Genomic DNA, 20,308 nt, shown 5'->3' with positions numbered 1-20,308 from the left:
GGAGATACAATGTTGCATGTACTCTGAGTGTACAAAACATTAATAACACCTTCCTAATACTGAGTTGCACTTGGGCCATGGAATCTAAAATATGTCAAAAGCGTTCCACAAGGATGGTGGCCCATGTTGACTCCAATGCTTCCCACTGTTGTGTCAAGTTGGCTGGATGCCCTTTGGGTGGTGGACCATTCTTGATACACATGGGAAACTGTTGAGCATAAAAACCCAACAGCATTGCAGTTCTTGACACACTCAAACTGGTGCACCTGACACCTACTACTATACCCAGTTCAATGGCACTTAAATCTTTTGTCTTGCCCATTTATCCTTTGAATGGCACACGTACACAATCCATGTCTCAAGGCTTAAAAGTCCTTATTTTACCAGTCTCATCTCCTTCATCTACACTGATTGAAGTTTATTTAACAGGTAACATCAATAAGGGATCATTCACCTGGTCAGTCTACATCAGGGAAAGAGCAATGTCCCGTACACTCAGTGTATGTAGACACTGGTATGGTGCTGGTGTAGAATAAAGCCTTATGTTAAAAAGTGGCCCTTTTTTTAAATCACTGGACAAGTTAGTGGAAATACAGTTACTGTTGTGGTTGTACTGGTCTTCATTTTATATGCTTTGCTCAACGTAGGACTTCTAGTATCATGGTGTGGAGTCTCCTCAGGTCTTCCTCATCTCCAATTTCAGTACCTCTCCATGACTTCCCCAAACTGGTGGAGACAATGGACAAGGAACTTCCTGTTCTCAAGAGGCATGTCCTGCTGTTAGCCATTCCTAACATGAGCCTGAAAACCAACCAGAGGAAGAACGAGGCTCTCCAAGCCAACATATGGGGATCAGCTCTTGTATCTGGCTGTGGGGCAACAATACTAATTTCAGGTCTCTCCGTTAGTGTAGACATAACCATCTTGGTAAGGGAGATCAGAATGTACTATCAGGCTTTTGGTCTTAATAATGAGTCTCTGCAGAGCCTTGCTGGTAGAACAAATGTGCCAGTGGAGGGGCTGAAAGCAGTCCTCAAATCCCCTCTGAACAAGGAGATGAGCAAAGACGCATCAACATTCTGACGAAGGCAGCTGGGTCAACATTGATGGTCTGAAGATGCGCAAAACTTACTGAAGAAGGCTCTGAAGGCCGATGAGTGAGATACTGTCAAACTGTTTTGATTATGTTTATCAAGATTGAGGGATGTTTTTTCATAAGTGCCTTTTAAATATACAAGGAAACTATATCTTGCCCAAATATATACATAAAATACTATGCTTCCTTTTGCATATTCATACCAATTTAATCTCTATAACCTACAGCATGAAGTCTATTATTTTTTAAAGGATTCAATCACAATGACAGTCACATTTGATGTTTTGAGATGATTGCGTAATCAAAAAATATTTTTTGCTTCTGGATTTGAAAAGAATCCTAGCTAAGATTAAGACTTAATCAATATTACTTGCCTGAAATGGAAAGGTTGTGGAATAGAAAGGATTTGATACTCTTTCAGAATGTTCTTACAGTTTTCCAATGTTACTACATCAGAAGGGAGATAACAGAGTATATCTTTCATTAATGTTAATGATTACATCATATTTTTAGAAATTATTTTCAAATTGCAGAAGTGTCTTGTCCTGAATCTCAGCTCCATCTTTACATAATAAACCATCATAACATTTCAGGTGAACCGGTAACAAATACTTTAGACAATCACATATTTTGAAATTAAAATGAAGCACCACTGTATGCTTCAACTAAATATTACATTCACCATTTGCATCATGTTAGTCAGAATGTATCTTTCAAAGTCATTCCTTTTCTGTACCATCTGAATCTTCTGACACTTAGCAAGGTTATTTACTGTCACATTGACACCTGAATCTGATCAGCTGTCCCCTTTCTCCCTCTGTTACAAAGCCAGAGCCACCAAAGTTGAACTGTTGAACTATCTGTAGTTCCATATGTTCCCAATGAGATGGACCTCTCCTCAACATCAAGCACCTCATATCACCACTGACAACCTGTAAGCCCAATAGTACTGGCACTGTCCATCTCCAGACCCACCTCTCTCTGTCTCTTCTGGTCCTGATGTAGGACAGGGACATCCATTTCCTCCAGTATATTCATAAAAGGTTGACAGTGCTGCTAGGCAGGTAGACTACTGTATTCAGACAGGGCTGAGGACTTCTTCACCCCGCCCCAGATGCGAACTGCATAGTGAAACCTGTCACAACATAACAGTCAAACATATTTTCGAGTACAGTTTTGCCTCATTTCTTCTCTGTGAGGATGGTGTGTGACAGCTGACAGCGGGACATGGACAGGATTTGGCTGCGGAGCTTGGAGACCTGAGAGAAGGTGGCGTGTTCTCTGTAGCCCGGGAGGAGAGAGAAGAGGGGGGCAGCCCCGGACCCTAGAACAAAACACCAAGACACAGACATGGGGAATCAATATAACAAAGGAATGAGAGAGGAGAACATCCACAAAGATAAATATCTCCCTCACTAGCTTTAAGCACCAGCTGTCAGAGCATCTCACAAATCATTGCACCTGTACATAGCCCATCCAACTACCTCATCCCCATACTGTATTTATTCATTTATCTTGCTCCTTTGCACCACAGTATCTCTACTTGCACGTTCATCTTCTGCATATCTACCATTCCAGTGTTTAATTGCTATATAGTAATTACTTCGCCACCATGGCCTATTGCCTATTTATTACTCCCTTATCCTACCTCATTTGCACATACAGTATATAGCCTTTTTCTACAGTATTATTGACTGTATGTTTGTTTATTCCATGTGTAACTCTGTGTTGTTGTATGTGTCGAATTGCTATGCTTTATCTTGGCCAGGTCGCAGTTGCAAATGAGAACTTGTTCTCAACTAGCCTACCTGGTTAAATAAAGGTGGAATACAAAATAAATAGATAAAATAGACAGACGTGTGTGTGTGAAAACTAAGACATGGTATTTGCTCTGACCTGCTTTGGTTAGCGCGTCCTCCCCCTCATTCTCCATGAGGGGCAGCAAGAACATGTTGACCTCTGTTTCCAGGTAGTCACGGTCCAGTCCAGGGAAAATATTACAGTCCAACATGGACAACGTGCCTGCATATAGAAACCAGAACATGATCAGTCAATACATGCTAACTAAACCCATGTCTGCACACTTTATGTTTTTTTAAAAATGTCATTTGTCACTGCTTTGCACTTCTCACCCTTCAAAAAATATGCACGTGCAGGAATCCTAATATAGAAACAACACAATAGTATAGTGTTTAAATATGTGAATGTTGTGATAAGCCTGTTGGTACATCCTCTCCAGTCTAACCTTTGTATTTCAGATGGGAGTGGGCCATCAGCTTGTCCGCTGCCATGTGCATCTTCTTCAGGTTTCTGGGACACAACTCATCACAACTAGATTTGTTCTGCAGGAACACTAGACAACAGAACAATACATTATTGAGCATTCAGTACACTCAGCCGGAACTAGAGTGTGTGTGTGCGTCTGTTGCTGCGTCTGTCACCTATGTGAGTAGGTGTGGGTAGTACTCTGATCCCTCTTTGGTGCCAGAGGAGCCAGTGCTGTCATGGCTAGCTGAGGGGGTGGAGGGCTTTAACATCTCTGTTGTCTGGAGGAACCTGGTCAGAGACAATATCATCATCACCACCACAGAGACACTTCATAAAACCTGGTCAGAATATTCACACAGCACATCAACCACTACAACGACAACATGAATATATCAGAACATTCCCAATGTTGTGACAGCACAATGGATGCAAGGGTGTAAAACCTTTCCATGGTGATGAGTGGAAAATGTAATGCCACAGCCAAAATACACTCAGACACAGAACACTACCCTCCCATGATGATCCTATCTGCCCTGATTTGAAAACCACATGATAAGCATTAGTGAATCAGTGCTAATGGACTCTTGTTTCCCAGACGGGTGGGGTGGTTACCTGTAGATGTTGATGTCAGTGAACCTGTATTGAATCAAAATGACCACGTGGCACACTGTGAACAGGAAGGCAGTGATCTGAAGAGAATGATAAAAAAATGAATCATGAGACTGGATCAGATGAGACAGAAAGTAGCTCTCTTTTAGAGCCTCTGTTGCCCAGTGCCCCCTGCTGGCCCCTCACTGACCTGCATCTCCACGTTGTTGTGAGTTAGATTGGAGGCAGCTTACGTTCGTTGTTGATTAGGCGATCCAAAACGGAGGGGCTAAGAATGGGCTGGAGGAACACATTGGCATAGAAAATAACATTGGAGCAAGAGGAATGGTATATGAATAAATACAACATTTGAGATACAGTGAATCGCCTTAACCGCTGATGCTTTAATTTGACCTGTGTGTCCAAGAAGATGACTCTTTCCTGGGTAATGTAGAAGTCAATACCCGTGCTCTGGTTCCCTCCTCTCTCTTTGATCTCCTGAGTCTGAGCCCTGAACACATAGCCCCTACACAAACACACATAGACCTGTCAGACATAGACACAATACAACCATATGTTACTGTTAACTTTAAAATTGAATTACATTCATTTACAATATAAAGTACAATATACAATACAATATTCCCTGTCTTTATAGATGGAAAGAGCTCCATGTAAGGGGGTGTCAATAGAACAATACCTTTGGTCTTCTTCAGGTGCGTTGGCAGACAGGAGAGACATGATGGTGGATTTCCCTGTTCCCTGCAGGCCAATGACTCCCACTACCAACATGTCTGTCTGGTACCTTAGGTACTGTAACACAGGACAACACAACATGTCTGTCTGGTCCCTTAGGTACTGTAACACAGGACAACACAACTGTTACACAACATGTCTTTCTGGCTCCGTGTTTCCTCTGGAAAAATGTGTACCAGTGGGGAAAAAGGTCACAGTGGAGGGGGTTAAGAGGGGGGTCCGGGTCTCCCCGGATAATTTTTATGTATAAGGACTGAGAAGCACAGCTCTTGCGATTTTTTAAAAGGTCATTCTTCTCCAAAATGAATGAAATTCAAATTATTCTGACACCATCTGAATTTTTACATTTTAAGATATTGGACCATGCATGTCCATATTATCAGATAAGCTATTAGCAATAAACATTATCACCTGTAGCCCAACCAATAAAAGGCATAGTGGCTAGAAATAAATTGGCTGAATCATGGTGTCGCTATCTGCATTTACCCTATTGATCTGATCATTAGCTAGTGGGATATTTTAACTAGTTAGCATCATATTGATGAATTTTGTGCCCCCAAAAAATATTTTTGAGGTAGGGTGGCGTTGTACCTCAAGCTACCCTAAAATTGACCTGTTATATTCAGGCCCCCTTTTCCCTATGCACTCACAAAAAAAGTGTTGAGCAATAAGGTGCTTAACCATTGAGCTCCTAAAAACTCTGTGTATAATTGGTGCAGTTCATGCATATTTAGGAGTTGATAAATAAATAAATATAAATAAAGTTGCATATGTTACACATATGTATGGCATGACAACGATAATCAGAAGAGCTTTACCTCCATGGCGCTGTCACACCAGTTCATCTGATCGTCCACCAGCTTGATGCTGTGCTTCATCTTCTCAGGGGGGGACGAGCTTGGTCTGGACAATCACAGCTGTAAGTAACGTACATATGTTAGAGATTGTATTCACTGCTACAGTAAATAAATGCTTATAATGGCTAGGGTAATGCTGGTGATCAGTAGACATGTCCTGCATCCATGGCGGTCTGAGGCCTTTCTTTTATTGTCTGTATTATGTCTCTGGTCACTCATCACTAGTAAAGAAAGCAGTGGTCTTTGACCAGTATTGACTCACGGTCCACAGCACCGCTGGAAGCAGCTGCTCCCATGCCTCTGTTTTGGATCTGGTAGACAGGTTGGGTAGGGCGCTAGCCCTCCCTCTCCAGCTTTGAGGCCCCAGAGCCAGAGGCCGGAGAAGCCACCTCAGGAGGGGTCCCTGGTTTCCCCCCATCCTCCCTGGTCTTGATGAGCATGATGGGCTTCTCCAGAGCCTGGCCTCCACTGACGGGTACACTCTTGGAAGGCTTGGACTGAAACAAAACAAGAGTCAATGCATTATACTTGTTGTTGTATTTACTGTCAAGACCCATGCATCTGAATTCAGTAAAAACCTTCAGTCATCTTACAGACAACAACCTTCAGCGAGAGCATCTCTCCTTACCCGTTCTCCAAGGGGTTTGGCCAGTATGATGGGGGTCTTCTGAAGGAGTGGTCCTGGAAGCTCCTCACTGACATCCTTCAAAGACCAGATAAGAACTACAATAAACTAAAGAAGCCCATAGAGATAATTTTCCTGCATAGGAAAGCTTGTTCTTACCCTGCGTTCTCTGGGGACATATTCTCGAACTCGACTGGGACCAGAGAGGTTTTGCCCCGGGGGACCCACATCTCTGTCTCGGCGTGGCCTTCTCCTCCGTCCCTGTCCATACATGCCAGGATGAATGTGGCCAGATTCTGACATGTTGCACACTGTGGTCAACTGTCAAAATAAAATGGGAACAGATAGCTACAACATCAGTTCAAATGTAATGGATACTGCTCTACTGATATGCAGCAGCTAGCTACAGTAACAAATATATTTGGGTGGAATGGATCTGAAGAGTGGCTATATACACAATTCCTGGCTCTTCAAAGCGGAAGTAGCTGCAGGTGGGTCGACGCACTTCCGGCAACAGAAATGCCAATGGCGGACTCGAAAAACATACGTGTTTGTAGTGTCCCGCAGTGCTCAAATTCCAAACAAAAACAGTCATATATCCCCCTCGCATTGAAGAAGAAGTGGGGGCAAGCAATTAGAAGAGCCGTCGAGGAAGCCCATTCTGTATATTTGCAACTTACACTTCAACCCTGGCAACTTCGTCAGACCGCAAGGGTCTGAAGCCGGAGGCTGTTCCTAGACGTTTCCAATGGAACGACTATCATCCCGCAACAACGCGGGAATCTGGATATGAAAGGGCAAAGGCTCGTCTTGGAGTTGATGTTCGAGAAAACGAGAACCAGGAGCCGGACACTTAACTGTGACCACGACTATACGAAACCTCCTCTTGGTAAGTGGTGAATGTCTATTATTATTATTATTATTATTAGCTAGATCAACTCGATGTCCAGGTAAAGTGGACAGGAACATTATAAATAGATGATATACCTACTACACGAACAGCCATGAACAAACCATGGAAATTGCCATAGTTGTAGCCGGGAGAATTACAATGATTGAATGAACGCTAGTCTTTCCAGGCCAACGACGCATATATTTAAAATACTTTCACTCGTCTTTCATTTTACAATACACATAGTTCTTTCGTTAACACTTACGTTATGCGATTAATTAGGTTTTCATTAAGGATTAGCTACTTGCTTTCCAGATAGAATCCACAAAACGGAAACAAAAACAGGCGGTAACGCTGAAGTACATCTCTCAAATCTTTCTTTGGGAAACGAAGCCAGCTGACTAGGCTACATTAGTTCCGGGCAGTTCAGTGTGGTTTTGCTGCACGACAGGAGAGTATTCATTTTTGCCAAAAACGTTTTCCGTTTTGCAACGAATACGAGAGTTTCTATTGGACAAATTCAAGTAGGTCCCTCCCCGTTTCGTTCCTTTTGCTCTGTTTTCTTCCGTTTGGTTCTTAAACGTTAAACTGTTTCCGTTGCAAGACGTAATGAATACAACACATAATTCCATGTTTTGTAAACTGATTGGAGTTCTGACGTTTGTAAATGCTGTGTAAAATTTGGTTAGTAAATTGTAGCACCGTTCATGTAGTTCAGGCATACTTTTAGCGAATCAGATCTTTTTATATATATATATTAATTTTTAACAGGGTGTCACATGTTGATGACAATAATTTCAGATGGATTTTGAAATGTCCTCTAAATGAACCTAGAATAAATCATGTGATTTTATGCGGATATTGGCCTAGCTAGTGATGCAAAACTGAATAAATAATAATCAAATAGAACCACGTGTTTTTTTGTATGCCTATATGGTATGATAACATATACTAATGCAGAAAGGTTTCATAACTTTATTATTGCCGTTAGATTGTCCCATTAAGCTGTGGAGAAGATAAGTGTCCTACGAATACCCTAAAAATAGTAATTTAGCTACTTAACAACAATATAGTCCTTTTTTTACTAATTTAAATTCCCCACTTAGCTGATAAAATAGGCCTAATAATGAATTAATTACATAATAAAAATGGCATCAAAACTTGAGATCACATTTAAATAATAAATTAAAGTAGGACCTTATGGACAGAGGTTATATTATGGTAAACAAAGGTACAGTGTGTCATTTCTACAACAGTATGTGTAGCCTAATTATGCATTTGTTTATTTGGTTGTTTTTTGCAAATGTGTGGAAATCGTTAAGTACAATATGAATACTGGGAGTTGTAGTATAGCGTTTACAAAGATGGCCACTGGTGCATACTGGGAGCTGTAGGCTTCACACTGACTCCACCCATTCCTGTTAAAACAGGAAATAGAGAATAAATGATGGAAGCCAAAGCAGGGAATTTTAACGTTTAAAAGGGACATAAAAGGTAATTGTTTTACAAATGTTGCTATAGTTATGTACAATTCGAAGTAAGTGTTAGCTAGGGAATTTAAGTCCAAAAATAAACGAATCAATGCCAATTTCGCACGTGCACCAAACCAACGGCATTATCGAATGGGAGAACGCGCTCTCTCTCGATTGATAACAACAGCATTGAGCGCGTCATTACATTGGAGAGAAATTGTTACGTGATCCTCACATTTGAGAGTTAACTTGTACATTAGTGAGCGATCTACCTACACACCTGTGTAGTCTGAAGTACATAATTGGAATAACTGGTTGTCTCATATCTAGTTAGGGGTGTATTCATGACGCTATTCTGTTACAAATCATTTCGGAAACGGAAGCAAACAAAACGGGGCGGGACCTACCAGAATTTGTCCAATTTGCAACTGTTTGCACTAATGTTTACACCCTAGATTGTCTGAACAAAAACATATTTTTGATAACTTTAGCCTAGCTAACTCTAGTACCAGCAGAGAGGAGATCTAACCTTTTATTTAACTAGGCAAGTCAGTTAAGAACAAATTCTTATTTACAATGATGGCCTACCCCGACCATACCCGGATGCTGCTGGGCCAGTTATGAGCCGCTCTATGGGACTCCCAATCACGGCTGGATGTTATATAGCCTGGATTCGAACCAGGGACTGTAGTGACGCCTCTTGCACTGAGATGCAGTGACTTAGACCATTGCGTCACTCGGGCGCTTAGCTGGACAATATCATGGAAGTTAACAACCCTCTTGGCCAATATTAGCAACATTTTGCAGAAAGTGACATTAGAACTAATGTTTTGCCTTTTGGAGTTTAACTATCACAGTCTACACAGTAATGCCAAACAAACTGGCAACTAACCCTTCTTCTATCTGTGGTAATACTGTAGCAAGTTATTATGACTTTCTCCATGTCACTATATCATCTGTGTGTGTCTGTCAGTCACTGTCTGTGTGGATTTCTTTTTGCTTACTTTGTGTCCCTCAAAATGTAGGGAGCCAGTATACGGTTGCTATGGAGATGGCTCCAGAAGACATAGTGATTCAGGAGACCTTGGGGGCAGAGGTGGAGCTACTGGAGGATATGAACAAAGCCCACAAGCAGAGTCCACCGGTGAGTTGTTTAAAAAGAGTTGATACAGGCCAGAGACTACAGTTATCAATGATATCCTATCAGTGTTCCCAGTGGGATGTCATCCATCCCAAATTATGTACAGCGGGAGAGTACATATCATTTTGATGGCTGTCAATTTTGATAATTTGTTTGAGGAATTTTTCATTGTTTACATTTTTAACCCAAATTCCCTTTCAATCAATTCAGTCTGGCATGGAAATGGAATAGTCTCTGTATCCATCTTGAATGTATCCCTATCTATACTTCTCTCTTTCCTCTCTCAATGCCCTCTCCATTGGCTGCCTTGTTATTTTCTCTCTTTTTTTCATCTGAAGGACAGGGAACCCTCTGAAAATCTCAGTTTTATTTCTACACCTGTACACTTGGTAATTTTATATGTTTTCCTTATGTAGGCTATTAAAGGAGAAGTTAACTCTTTTGAACCAAATCTGTATTTGACATGTTTTAGAAGTACCAGACACTTTTTTTGCAATTTCATTTGTTTTTGAGAAGCATGCCCCACAAGCGATATACTTCCTCATGCTTGTTCAGCAGTTTCAGGGGCATTATAAAACATGAAAAAATGCTCCAAAAACACCTAAGTACGTATGTTTTTGAAAAAATGCAACTCTCTCAGTATAATAGTGATGCAGGTCTTTAGATGTTGTACACATTAAATTGTGTGATTCCGAACTTTATCCGCAACGTTATATTCCATTTTGTGTGACTCGAGCGATACTTCTCCATGTAATCCATGATACTTTTCCGTGTGCGTATGCGCAGGCTACACGGAGAAGTGGCACAGATGGATAGGGGAAACTACTCGAGTCTCACAAAATGGAGTATAAAGGTGTGATTAATGTTAGGAATGACAGAATGTCATGTGTATTGCTGGTGGGGTAAGTTTCTCAAAAACAAGTGAAATCACAAAGTGTCTGCATACTTCTATAAAAATGCCATTTACATACAAAATACGGAACTTATCCTTTAATGAACTGATTAAGAAAAACTACTCTGGCTGTTAGGCTTTGAGTATGCTGTATCTTTCTGTAGACTGTTTCCAAGGCTCTATTTATTGACGTTCACCAGTGTCTGCCTCATGTACAATAAACAATAATATATTTGTGGTCAGTCAACAGTCATCACTTTGTAAACTATTGATTGATTAAATTACTCACTTTGTCTCTAATAAGTAATTTTGCTGTGAATTGCAGGAGATCCCCAGGTTTTCTGTGCCACGTCCGTTCTCCATGCCAGAGGACTCGAGTGACGATGACTGTGACCTGTCAGGGGACAGCGTCTCTGCTTACGGCATGCATTCCATGGAGCTGGGGGGAAAGTGCTGGGAATGTGGCGTGCAATTCAAGTCTGGCCAGGAGTTGATCGAACACTTTGAGAGCCACAGGTCCAAGGTCTCAACGTCCTGCAACATCTGTCGGGTGACTTTCAGTCGCACAATATCACTGGCTATGCACCTAGTCAACGCACACCCAAACTCAATCCTCCATTGCAGCAACTGCCAGCTGCATTTCAGCAACTTGTGGGATCTCAACAAGCACATTGGAATACACTTGTTCACCGAGTTGTTAAGTACACCCCTTGGGGACATCTCAAATAATGTCTTGAATAGCAGTGAAGAGACTTTAAAGGGACAGCATACTGTTCCTTCAGTGGTGGCTCTTGACCATGAGGACACCTCAAATGATGGCTTGAATGGAAGTGAAGAGACTTTAAAGGGACAGCATACTGTTCCTTCAGTGGTGGCTCTTGACCATGAGGACACCTCAAATGATGGCTTGAATGGAAGTGAAGAGACTTTAAAGGGACAGCTTACTGTTCCTTCAGTGGTGGCTCTTGACCATGAGGACACCTCAAATGATGGCTTGAATGGAAGTGAAGAGACTTTAAAGGGACAGCATACTGTTCCTTCAGTGGTGGCTCTTGACCATGAGGACACCTCAAATGATGGCTTGAATGGAAGTGAGGAGACTTTAAATGCACAGTGTACTCCACCTTCAGCGGTGACCCTAGACCATACATACAGCATGGAAAGCAATGGGAGAGTGTCAAAGACAAGACATAGGCTGGAGGAATCAGAGGAGGAGGAGGAAGATGTCAAACCAGACCCCTCCACTCTGACTCCCTCACTGAGGATCCGTGTCAAACTGGAGAGAGGGGTTGAGGTTGATTGCGCCCCCCTCCAGTGGGATGAGGGGATGAACGATGGAGAGGGGGGTGAATATAGCGAAGACACTGAGAGCGCTGGAGGAGCAGACAACGACAGGTTAACAGAGAGCAGCGGGGAAACGGATGTCGATGAGGAGGACATCAGACTGAGTGAAGAAGAGGAGGAGGAGGAGGAAATTAAAAGCAAACAGGGGGAGGATAGGAATAATGACATCCACAGCGAAGAAGAGGACGAGGATGCTGAGACGCTTATTGACCAAGAGGGTGAGCCCTCCTCGTCTGAGCGGGAGTCAGAATTTGACCCAGAAGAGTTATCAGATTCTGACTCGAGATCCAGCAGCACTGGGGAATCCAGTGGGTCTTCTTACACTCCTGTACGCACACGGAACGCCAAGACCCGGCCATCCCGGACTAAGCAGCACAAGACCAAGTTGTCCCAAGTCAAGCCTTATTATTGCATCTATTGTGCCAAAGGACCGTATCATAATATGGAATTTCATGTGAAGACCTGCAATATGAAGAAGGACTTTCAATGCTCTTTATGCCAAGCAGTCTTCCCTACCGAGATGGCCATGTTGGACCATCAGGTTCGGACTCACTCTGAAGCCATATCGGGCCAAATGTACGCCTGTGAGTTCTGCCGCCAGGTCTTCCCCGATCTGGCCATCTACAAAAACCACAACTGTCCCAAAAAAGACACACCCACGCCATATGTCCCTGATCCCACTACGTGTATCTATTGTGGAACAGGGCCATTCATTAACATGGACGTTCATTTGAGAGGCTGCAGTTGGAAAGGCCTTACATGCACTGAGTGCAGGGTACTCTTCCATAATAGGAAGGCCCTGCAGAACCATAACGTTTCAGTTCACGGACAGCTTTCCACTATGTGTGCGGTTTGCGGCAGAGGGCCATTCACTGATATGGACTTCCATTTGAGGAGCTGCTCTAGGGATTGGTCCTTCCAATGCTCTGAGTGCAAAGTCCAATTTCCTTCTGAGAAATCTCTGGTGGACCATAATCTTAAATATCACAGTGCCACATTAAAGACCTCTGACCAAGGTGTCTGTGTTTATTGCGGCTGTGGACCATTCACTAGTCTGGACATCCACATGAGGACCTGCTCTAAGCAGAAGGGCTTAAAATGCTTTGTGTGCAAAGTTTTTTTTCCTACTGAATCAGTCCTGGCTGATCATATGGTTTGCTATCATAGCACCCCATACCATGTCCATAGAACCCCATACCACGTCCAGAGCATCCCATACCAAGTCCAGAGCACGGACTCTGAGACCGCTGAAGGTACCTGTCTCTATTGTGGCAGAGGTCCATTCACTAGTCTGGATATCCACTTGAGGACCTGCTCTGGGAAGAAGGGCTTCAAATGCTTTGTTTGCAACGTTTTCTTTCCTACAGAGACAGCCCTGGCCGACCATAAGGTTCTCTTTCACAGTATCCCATCAGAGACCCCTGACAAAGGTACCTGTGACCATTGTGGCAAGGGGCCATTCACTAATCTGGACAACCACATGAAGACCTGCTCTAGGAGGAAGTGCATCCAATGTTCTGTGTGCAAGTTGTTCTTTCCTAGTGATGTCCTGGCCAACCATATGATTTCCTATCACAGTACCAAATCCCGAGTTCAGAGCCCAGTCACAGAGAAGCCTGACAACGGTGCCTGTGTCCGTTGCGGCAGAGGGCCCTTCACTAGTCTGGAACATCACATGAAGTACTGCAATAAGCAGAAGGGCATCCAATGCGTTATGTGTAAAGCTTACTTTCTTACTGAGGGCAGTCTGGTGGACCATATTGTTTTAGCTCACGCTGACAAGCTGGTCACCCAAGCTGGTGGGTCCTCCGCTACGACTTTCTCCTTCGTACCCATGGCTATCTCTACCACCTCAGGCCAGCAGAGCCCCAGTAGCTCCACCCTGATGTGTTGCAGTAGTGGCCATAAGGAGCTGAAACGACTGGCCCCAGTCCCAGTGTCTGATCAGGGCCACCGTGCAGTTGGCCAGCTAACACCTGCTGGACAGTCTGTGTCTCTGCCTAGAGTAATGCTGTCTACCACCTCCTCTTCCCAGCCAGCTGTTCCTGTGGTGGCCACCTTGCTCATTGACAACACTGGTGGTGGTCCAGCGAAAATTGCCAGGCTGGTCCCAGTTGCCCCACAGACCAACCCCCCCAAAACGCAGGTCACGGCACCCACGCATACTAATACAGCAAAGCCCCTTGGGCAGTTCTCTAACCTTCTGCAACAAACTGTCCATCAGGCAAAATCTGTCCAACAGCAGACACCCAGGCCCATTGCCCTAGCCATGGATCCTATCAGATCCCCCACCACCCCATCCCCTAGATCTGTCTCAGCCTCTGCCCCGGGGAAAATCACCATGATCCACCTCTCACCTGTCCCCACCCCCCCCCTAGCGCAGTCTTCCCCCCTTACCCTTGCCTTTGCCCCAGCCCCTCTAAGCATCATGTGTATGTTTGTGAATAGAAGTAAGGAGCTGGCCCTGGAGAAACGCATGAAGATGAGCTGGCGCTCCAAGTGCACCTACACCTGCCGCCAGTGCGGTGCCGTCTCGCAGCAGCCCTCGCTCAGTGTGAAGCACCGCTACCTCCACCGGGGCTCCCGGCGGTACCGCTGCCACTGTGGTAGGTCGTTCCTGCGGCGGCTGCACCTCCTGCGCCACTATCTCCAGCACGCCCAGGCCACCCGCTACATATGCACTGCCTGCGGGGAGACCTTCGACGGAGCAAAGTGCCTCGCACAGCACATGGTTGGAGCTTCCAACACGACTCGATGTCCAGGTGACAGCATAACTTTGAAGCTGAGGAAAGCGTGCCGGATGCCCTTCTCCTGTCACTGTGGGCAGGTGTTTTGTAGGCCCGCTGCTTTTCTCTGGCACAAACTGAAAAACACCCAAAGGACTTAACACTGAAATGGGCCCACAGCAGGGCCCAGTCTAGGCCCTATTCAAAGCAGTGGTTTTTCCATGGCTCACACAGGCAGGCAAGCCTATCATTTACTATGTTACGGGTAGAGGAGGACAATGCAGTTTGTGGACTTGCTTGACTTTTTTCACTGAATGAAAGATGATTCCTTAAGAAATAATCTGTGTATGTATTGGTTTAAAATGTGTTTTCACTTCCACTAAAACATTGTTTTCACCAAAAGAGCAAAAATACAATCATATTAAAATTATATATTTTACTTGAGTTGTCTTTGTAAGAGGTCATAGGGTACATTAGGAAGACTAAAGCATTATCATTAATTCGGTTCCATGAGATGGCCATATTATCGTTAATATTATAAGTAGGTTATGATTTAGCTGGTAGAACAATACTCATTCAAATACTTCCATTCACCAATGGCTTTTAATTGTCAGGAAGACCAGAAAATGTATTTACAATGCATGGTTTTATCATGTGCAAAAGAAAAGCTGTAAACGCAGTTATCGTTTCTGCAGAATCTATCCTTTTGTAAGCCGATTTCACAATATTACCTCTACATGTTATCTTCATGTTAAAAAAACGAAATATATATATTTTTAAATTACATATCTTAACTCCAGTTAATGAAAATGCAGAAGTCCAGTTTAAATACAACCATGGGAATAGTTGTCCTCACAAGGTGCTTGATTTAGTAATGCCCCAGATTACCAGCCTTACCATTGGGGCTGGAGAACGGGTACAATTTGTGGATTCACAAAGTGAATTACATAAATTATGCATATAAGACAATGCAGTGCCCCTGACCCATATTTCCCCATTCACACTTGAGTGCAACATATATTGAGAGCTGTGTTCTAAAAATCCACCCTCATTTAAAGACTGACCACTTTTAATCCTACCTGTGTACTAAATATAATTTGGCTGTTACTAGTCCAAAACAATCCATGTCACAAGTATTGTTTGGTAAAAGATTTCAAACGTTTTTAGACTGATGTATTACCCAAAGGCTGCCACAGAGACCCAAGAATATGATGTCGTTTGACATTCATTCATGTCTATGACTGGTGTGTGATTGTCATGCATGTACATATCCTCTGGGGGGAGCTATCACATCAGAATTAGAATAACTGAGCAATGTCTCCATGTACTTTATGCAGGTTGACATTTATTGTCTTGAGTCTTGCCCTGGAAGCAGAACTGAGCGGTTTCCACTAAATGGGTGACTTACAAATTCAAAGTTGGCTATATTGTAAAAATGAATGAAAACAACAATTTGGCATTATGTTTAGCAGCGTGGTTGGGTTTCAAATCAGATTTTATGACTGTGGCTGTACCAGCTAGTGGTCACTCTGCAGAGCTGCCTCCAGTACATGAGTTATCCCAATAAATATCAGCCTGCGTACTTTATTAGGCTATGCCACTTGTCTTGATCGTTATGAGAATGGCTTAACTATGTAAACTGACTGCTTCCCCATACAATCATCCTTAAAACAACAATATATGTCGGGCTTTAACAGTCTAGATTAGTTGTTTATGCGAAAGAGTCTCAGTTAAATTCAGTCTACTTTGGTAACTCCACAGTACCCTAGGGAGTGTTTGAGTGGGCGAGCGGGCAGCCCTTGAGACATGGCAACTGACTAGCAGTTTATCCCTCTGACTGAGGCCATGTGAAGAGAAATTGTTTTATTTCCTAATCCAACCAAATCTAGAGGATTAGAACAGTAAGAGAACAGAGATGTGTATTTTATAAGTGACCAGCAGCTCTCTCTAGTAATAAGGCAGTTGTCCCATAAACTGGTGCCTCTGAGAATGTCACCTCTTTATACTTCCTGTTAGGAAAAACGTGTGGAATAACCGTTGTGTTTTACTTGTGGAAAAAGGTATGATTGAAAGACTCTTTGAGGGAGGCTGTCAATACTGAGTGGCATTCAAAGTTCCCCTCACATTTAAAAACAGTGTTTAAACCTCTCGTTCCATAGGAACCAGGCATTATGTTTAGGAGACTCCAATGGAACTTGTAACACTAATAGCAGGAGTTAGGGGACATACTTTACAGAGCCATCAGAGGGTGAACCCATAGAGCCCCTCCCTCTGAGATGATAAAAGCTACAGAACCAGAGGCCATGTTACTGGAGTTCTTAATTGAGATTGTTAACGCAAAATTTTCTACATTAAACACATCTGATAAAAATACACCAGTCATCTATATCAGACCCCGCTGTAGTAAAATTAAGTCATTTTTTGTCTTTACAAGTACGAGTCGTTGTGCGTAGGGTCCATTCAGCCGCTGGGTCAGAACATGATGCCAGCCGTGGTCCTGGCAGTAGTCCAAGTGGTGCAGCAGGCCAAATGTTAAATGCAGCTTTGGGGGCGAAGATGATTCCCATCCCGGTCTGATGGAAATTACAGAAGGCTGGTAGCATCCATATTTAGTCTTTGGGAAAGGCCTGCAGCGAGTGTGGTTCACCCAACCACCACACAGCCACGAGTCACCTGGAGAGAGAGAATAGTTAGAATCTACAGTGCAGGTTATTCTCAAGCATGTTCATATCAAGTTTGGTTGTGATAGTTAAAGGTGCTAGACATTTTTTATTTGATTTTTGCATTGTAATGTCAGAAAATGTCCATAATATATCTGGCACTAATAGTGGAATGATAGTGTTTCACACTATTACTTAACCACCAGTGTTGTGATTGGCAGGGATATTCGCCTATGGATTTCTACTGCCGGAGTGGCATCTGTTGTCAAACTGTGAAAGCTGTTCAGACTTTGGCTATGTTATCTAGTTGACGAAACAAGCACTGAATAGTGTAGGGAGTCATTGTATCATCAAAATGTTGTGAAATATATTTTCAATAATACAAAAAAATATATTTTTTACAGCTGTTTAAAGCTGGTGGGCCAAAACCAGAAGTAACAGTAACAATATTTTGTTATTGAAAATATATTTTGCAGTGATTTAGTGCCATGATTCCTTATACTATTCAGTGCTTGTTTTCTCACATAAACAGAAAATGCAACCAGGAAATGACAGAGCGATTTCCACTAGATAACACAACCATAAAGTCAGAACAGCTTTGACAACAGATGCTTGGCTGGCTGGAGAAATCAATAGGTGAATATCACAACACTGGCAGATAAATAATACTGTGAAACACTATCATTCCACAATTAGTGCCAGATACTGTATATTATGGACATTTTCTGAAATTACACAACAAATCCCTATTTGTAGCACCTTTAAAGGTCTACTGTAAAAACTGCTTAGTTTGTGGTTGTGAAATGGTCTAATCTCAGGGTTGTGTTTGGGTTGTGGTTGTCTTACCTATACCTGATATACAGTAATGGTTGTGGTTGTGTGAGCTGTAGCTGATATGAGTTCTGTATTTGTATTTATTAAGGATCCCCATTAGCTGCTGCCAAGGCAGTAATCAAATCAAATCAAATTTTATTTGTCACATACACATGGTTAGCAGATGTTAATGCGAGTGTAGCGAAATGCTTGTGCTTCTAGTTCTGACAATGCAGTAATAACGAGCAAGTAATCTAACTAACAATTCCAAGAAAAACTACTGTCATACACAGTGTAAGGGGATAAAGAATATGTACATAAGGATATATGAATGAGTGATGGTACAGAGCAGCATAGGCAAGATACAGTAGATGATATCGAGTACAGTATATACATATGAGATAAGTATGTAAACCAAGTGGCATAGTTAAAGTGGCTAGTGATACATGTATTACATAAGGATGCAGTCGATGATATAGAGTACAGTATCAACGTATGCATATGAGATGAACAATGTAGGGTAAGTAACATTATATAAGGTAGCATTGTTTAAAGTGGCTAGTGATATATTTACATCATTTCCCATCGATTCCCATGATTAAAGTGGCTGGAGTAGAGTCAGTGTCATTGACAGTGTGTTGGCAGTAGCCACTCAATGTTAGTGGTGGCTGTTTAACAGTCTGATGGCCTTGAGATAGAAGCTCTTTTTCAGTCTCTCGGTCCCAGCTTTGATGCACCTGTACTGACCTCGCCTTCTGGATGGCAGCGGGGTGAACAGGCAGTGGCTCGGGTGGTTGATGTCCTTGATGATCTTTATGGCCTTCCTGTAGCATCGGGTGGTGTAGGTGTCCTGGAGGGCAGGTAGTTTGCCCCCGGTGATGCGTTGTGCAGACCTCACTACCCTCTGGAGAGCCTTACGGTTGAGGGCGGTGCAGTTGCCATACCAGGCGGTGATACAGCCCGCCAGGATGCTCTCGATTGTGCATCTGTAGAAGTTTGTGAGTGCTTTTGGTGACAAGCCGAATTTCTTCAGCCTCCTGAGGTTGAAGAGGCGCTGCTGCGCCTTCCTCACGATGCTGTCTGTGTGAGTGGACCAATTCAGTTTGTCTGTGATGTGTATGCCGAGGAACTTAAAACTTGCTACCCTCTCCACTACTGTTCCATCGATGTGGATGGGGGTGTTCCCTCTGCTGTTTCCTGAAGTCCACAATCATCTCCTTAGTTTTGTTGACGTTGAGTGTGAGGTTATTTTCCTGACACCACACTCCGAGGGCCCTCACCTCCTCCCTGTAGGCCGTCTCGTCGTTGTTGGTAATCAAACCTACCACTGTTGTGTCGTCCGCAAACTTGATGATTGAGTTGGAGGCGTGCATGGCCACGCAGTCGTGGGTGAACAGGGAGTACAGGAGAGGGCTCAGACGCACCCTTGTGGGGCCCCAGTGTTGAGGATCAGCGGGGAGGAGATGTTGTTGCCTACCCTCACCACCTGGGGGCGGCCCGTCAGGAAGTCCAGTACCCAGTTGCACAGGGCGGGGTCGAGACCCAGGGTCTCGAGCTTGATGACGAGCTTGGAGGGTACTATGGTGTTGAATGCCGAGCTGTAGTCGATGAACAGCATTCTCACATAGGTATTCCTCTTGTCCAGATGGGTTAGGGCAGTGTGCAGTGTGGTTGAGATTGCATCGTCTGTGGACCTATTTGGGCGGTAAGCAAATTGGAGTGGGTCAAGGGTGTCAGGTAGGGTGGAGGTGATATGGTCCTTGACTAGTCTCTCAAAGCACTTCATGATGACGGATGTGAGTGCTACGGGCGGTAGTCGTTTAGCTCAGTTACCTTAGCTTTCTTGGGAACAGGAACAATGGTGGCCCTCTTGAAGCATGTGGGAACAGCAGACTGGTATAGGGATTGATTGAATATGTCCGTAAACACACCGGCCAGCTGGTCTGCGCATGCTCTGAGGGCGCGGCTGGGGATGCCGTCTGGGCCTGCAGCCTTGCGAGGGTTAACACGTTTAAATGTCTTACTCACTTCGGCTGCAGTGAAGGAGAGACCGCATGTTTCCGTTGCAGGCCGTGTCAGTGGCACTGTATTGTCCTCAAAGCGGGCAAAAAGTTATTTAGTCTGCCTGGGAGCAAGACATCCTGGTCCGTGACTGGGCTGGGTTTCTTCCTGTAGTCC

General features: G+C 43.6%; 2 protein-coding genes and 1 pseudogene across 3 annotated transcripts in view; 1 reads left to right on the top strand and 2 right to left on the bottom strand.

Annotated features, from left to right (window-relative positions):
- Positions 1–403: 403 nt before the first annotated feature.
- Positions 404–7,517, bottom strand: LOC112227048 (annotated as a pseudogene).
- Positions 6,663–15,096, top strand: LOC112226769. 2 transcript variants are annotated; one of them, XM_024391309.2, is made up of 3 exons: positions 6,663–7,079; positions 9,580–9,698; positions 10,913–15,096. In XM_024391309.2, the coding sequence occupies exons 1-3, from the start codon at positions 6,980–6,982 to the stop codon at positions 14,816–14,818; spliced, it is 4,125 nt and encodes a 1,374-aa protein (XP_024247077.2). In that variant the 5' UTR covers positions 6,663–6,979; the 3' UTR covers positions 14,819–15,096. The 2 variants fall into 2 exon arrangements, with proteins under 2 accessions (XP_024247077.2, XP_024247086.2); XM_024391318.2 differs by lacking the exon at positions 6,663–7,079 and adding an exon at positions 8,423–8,576.
- A 6-nt stretch (positions 15,097–15,102) lies between these two features.
- LOC112226981 (intermediate conductance calcium-activated potassium channel protein 4-like) overlaps positions 15,103–20,308 on the bottom strand; it is a 46,495-nt gene continuing 41,289 nt past the window's right edge. Inside the window, exon 9 of the mRNA XM_024391741.2 lies at positions 15,103–17,330. Within this exon, the coding sequence (XP_024247509.2) occupies positions 17,327–17,330 (4 nt within the window). The 3' untranslated portion in view covers positions 15,103–17,326. The remainder of the gene's footprint in view (positions 17,331–20,308) is intronic.

The sequence above is a fragment of the Oncorhynchus tshawytscha genome, linkage group LG03 (assembly GCF_018296145.1).
Source record: "Oncorhynchus tshawytscha isolate Ot180627B linkage group LG03, Otsh_v2.0, whole genome shotgun sequence".
Classification (NCBI taxonomy): Eukaryota; Metazoa; Chordata; class Actinopteri; order Salmoniformes; family Salmonidae; genus Oncorhynchus; species Oncorhynchus tshawytscha.
The sequence above is the reverse complement of the archived record's forward strand: the minus strand, read 5'-3'. Positions and strand labels throughout refer to the sequence as shown.

Excerpts from the sequence above, each read along its gene's own strand:
- LOC112226769 (XM_024391309.2), top strand. The coding sequence starts at position 6,980 with ATGAAAGGGCAAAGGCTCGTCTTGGAGTTGATGTTCGAGAAAACGAGA. Across the intron at positions 7,080-9,579 it reads CTATACGAAACCTCCTCTTG|GGAGCCAGTATACGGTTGCT; the intron begins GTAAGTGGTGAA and ends CTCAAAATGTAG. Across the intron at positions 9,699-10,912 it reads CCCACAAGCAGAGTCCACCG|GAGATCCCCAGGTTTTCTGT; the intron begins GTGAGTTGTTTA and ends TGTGAATTGCAG.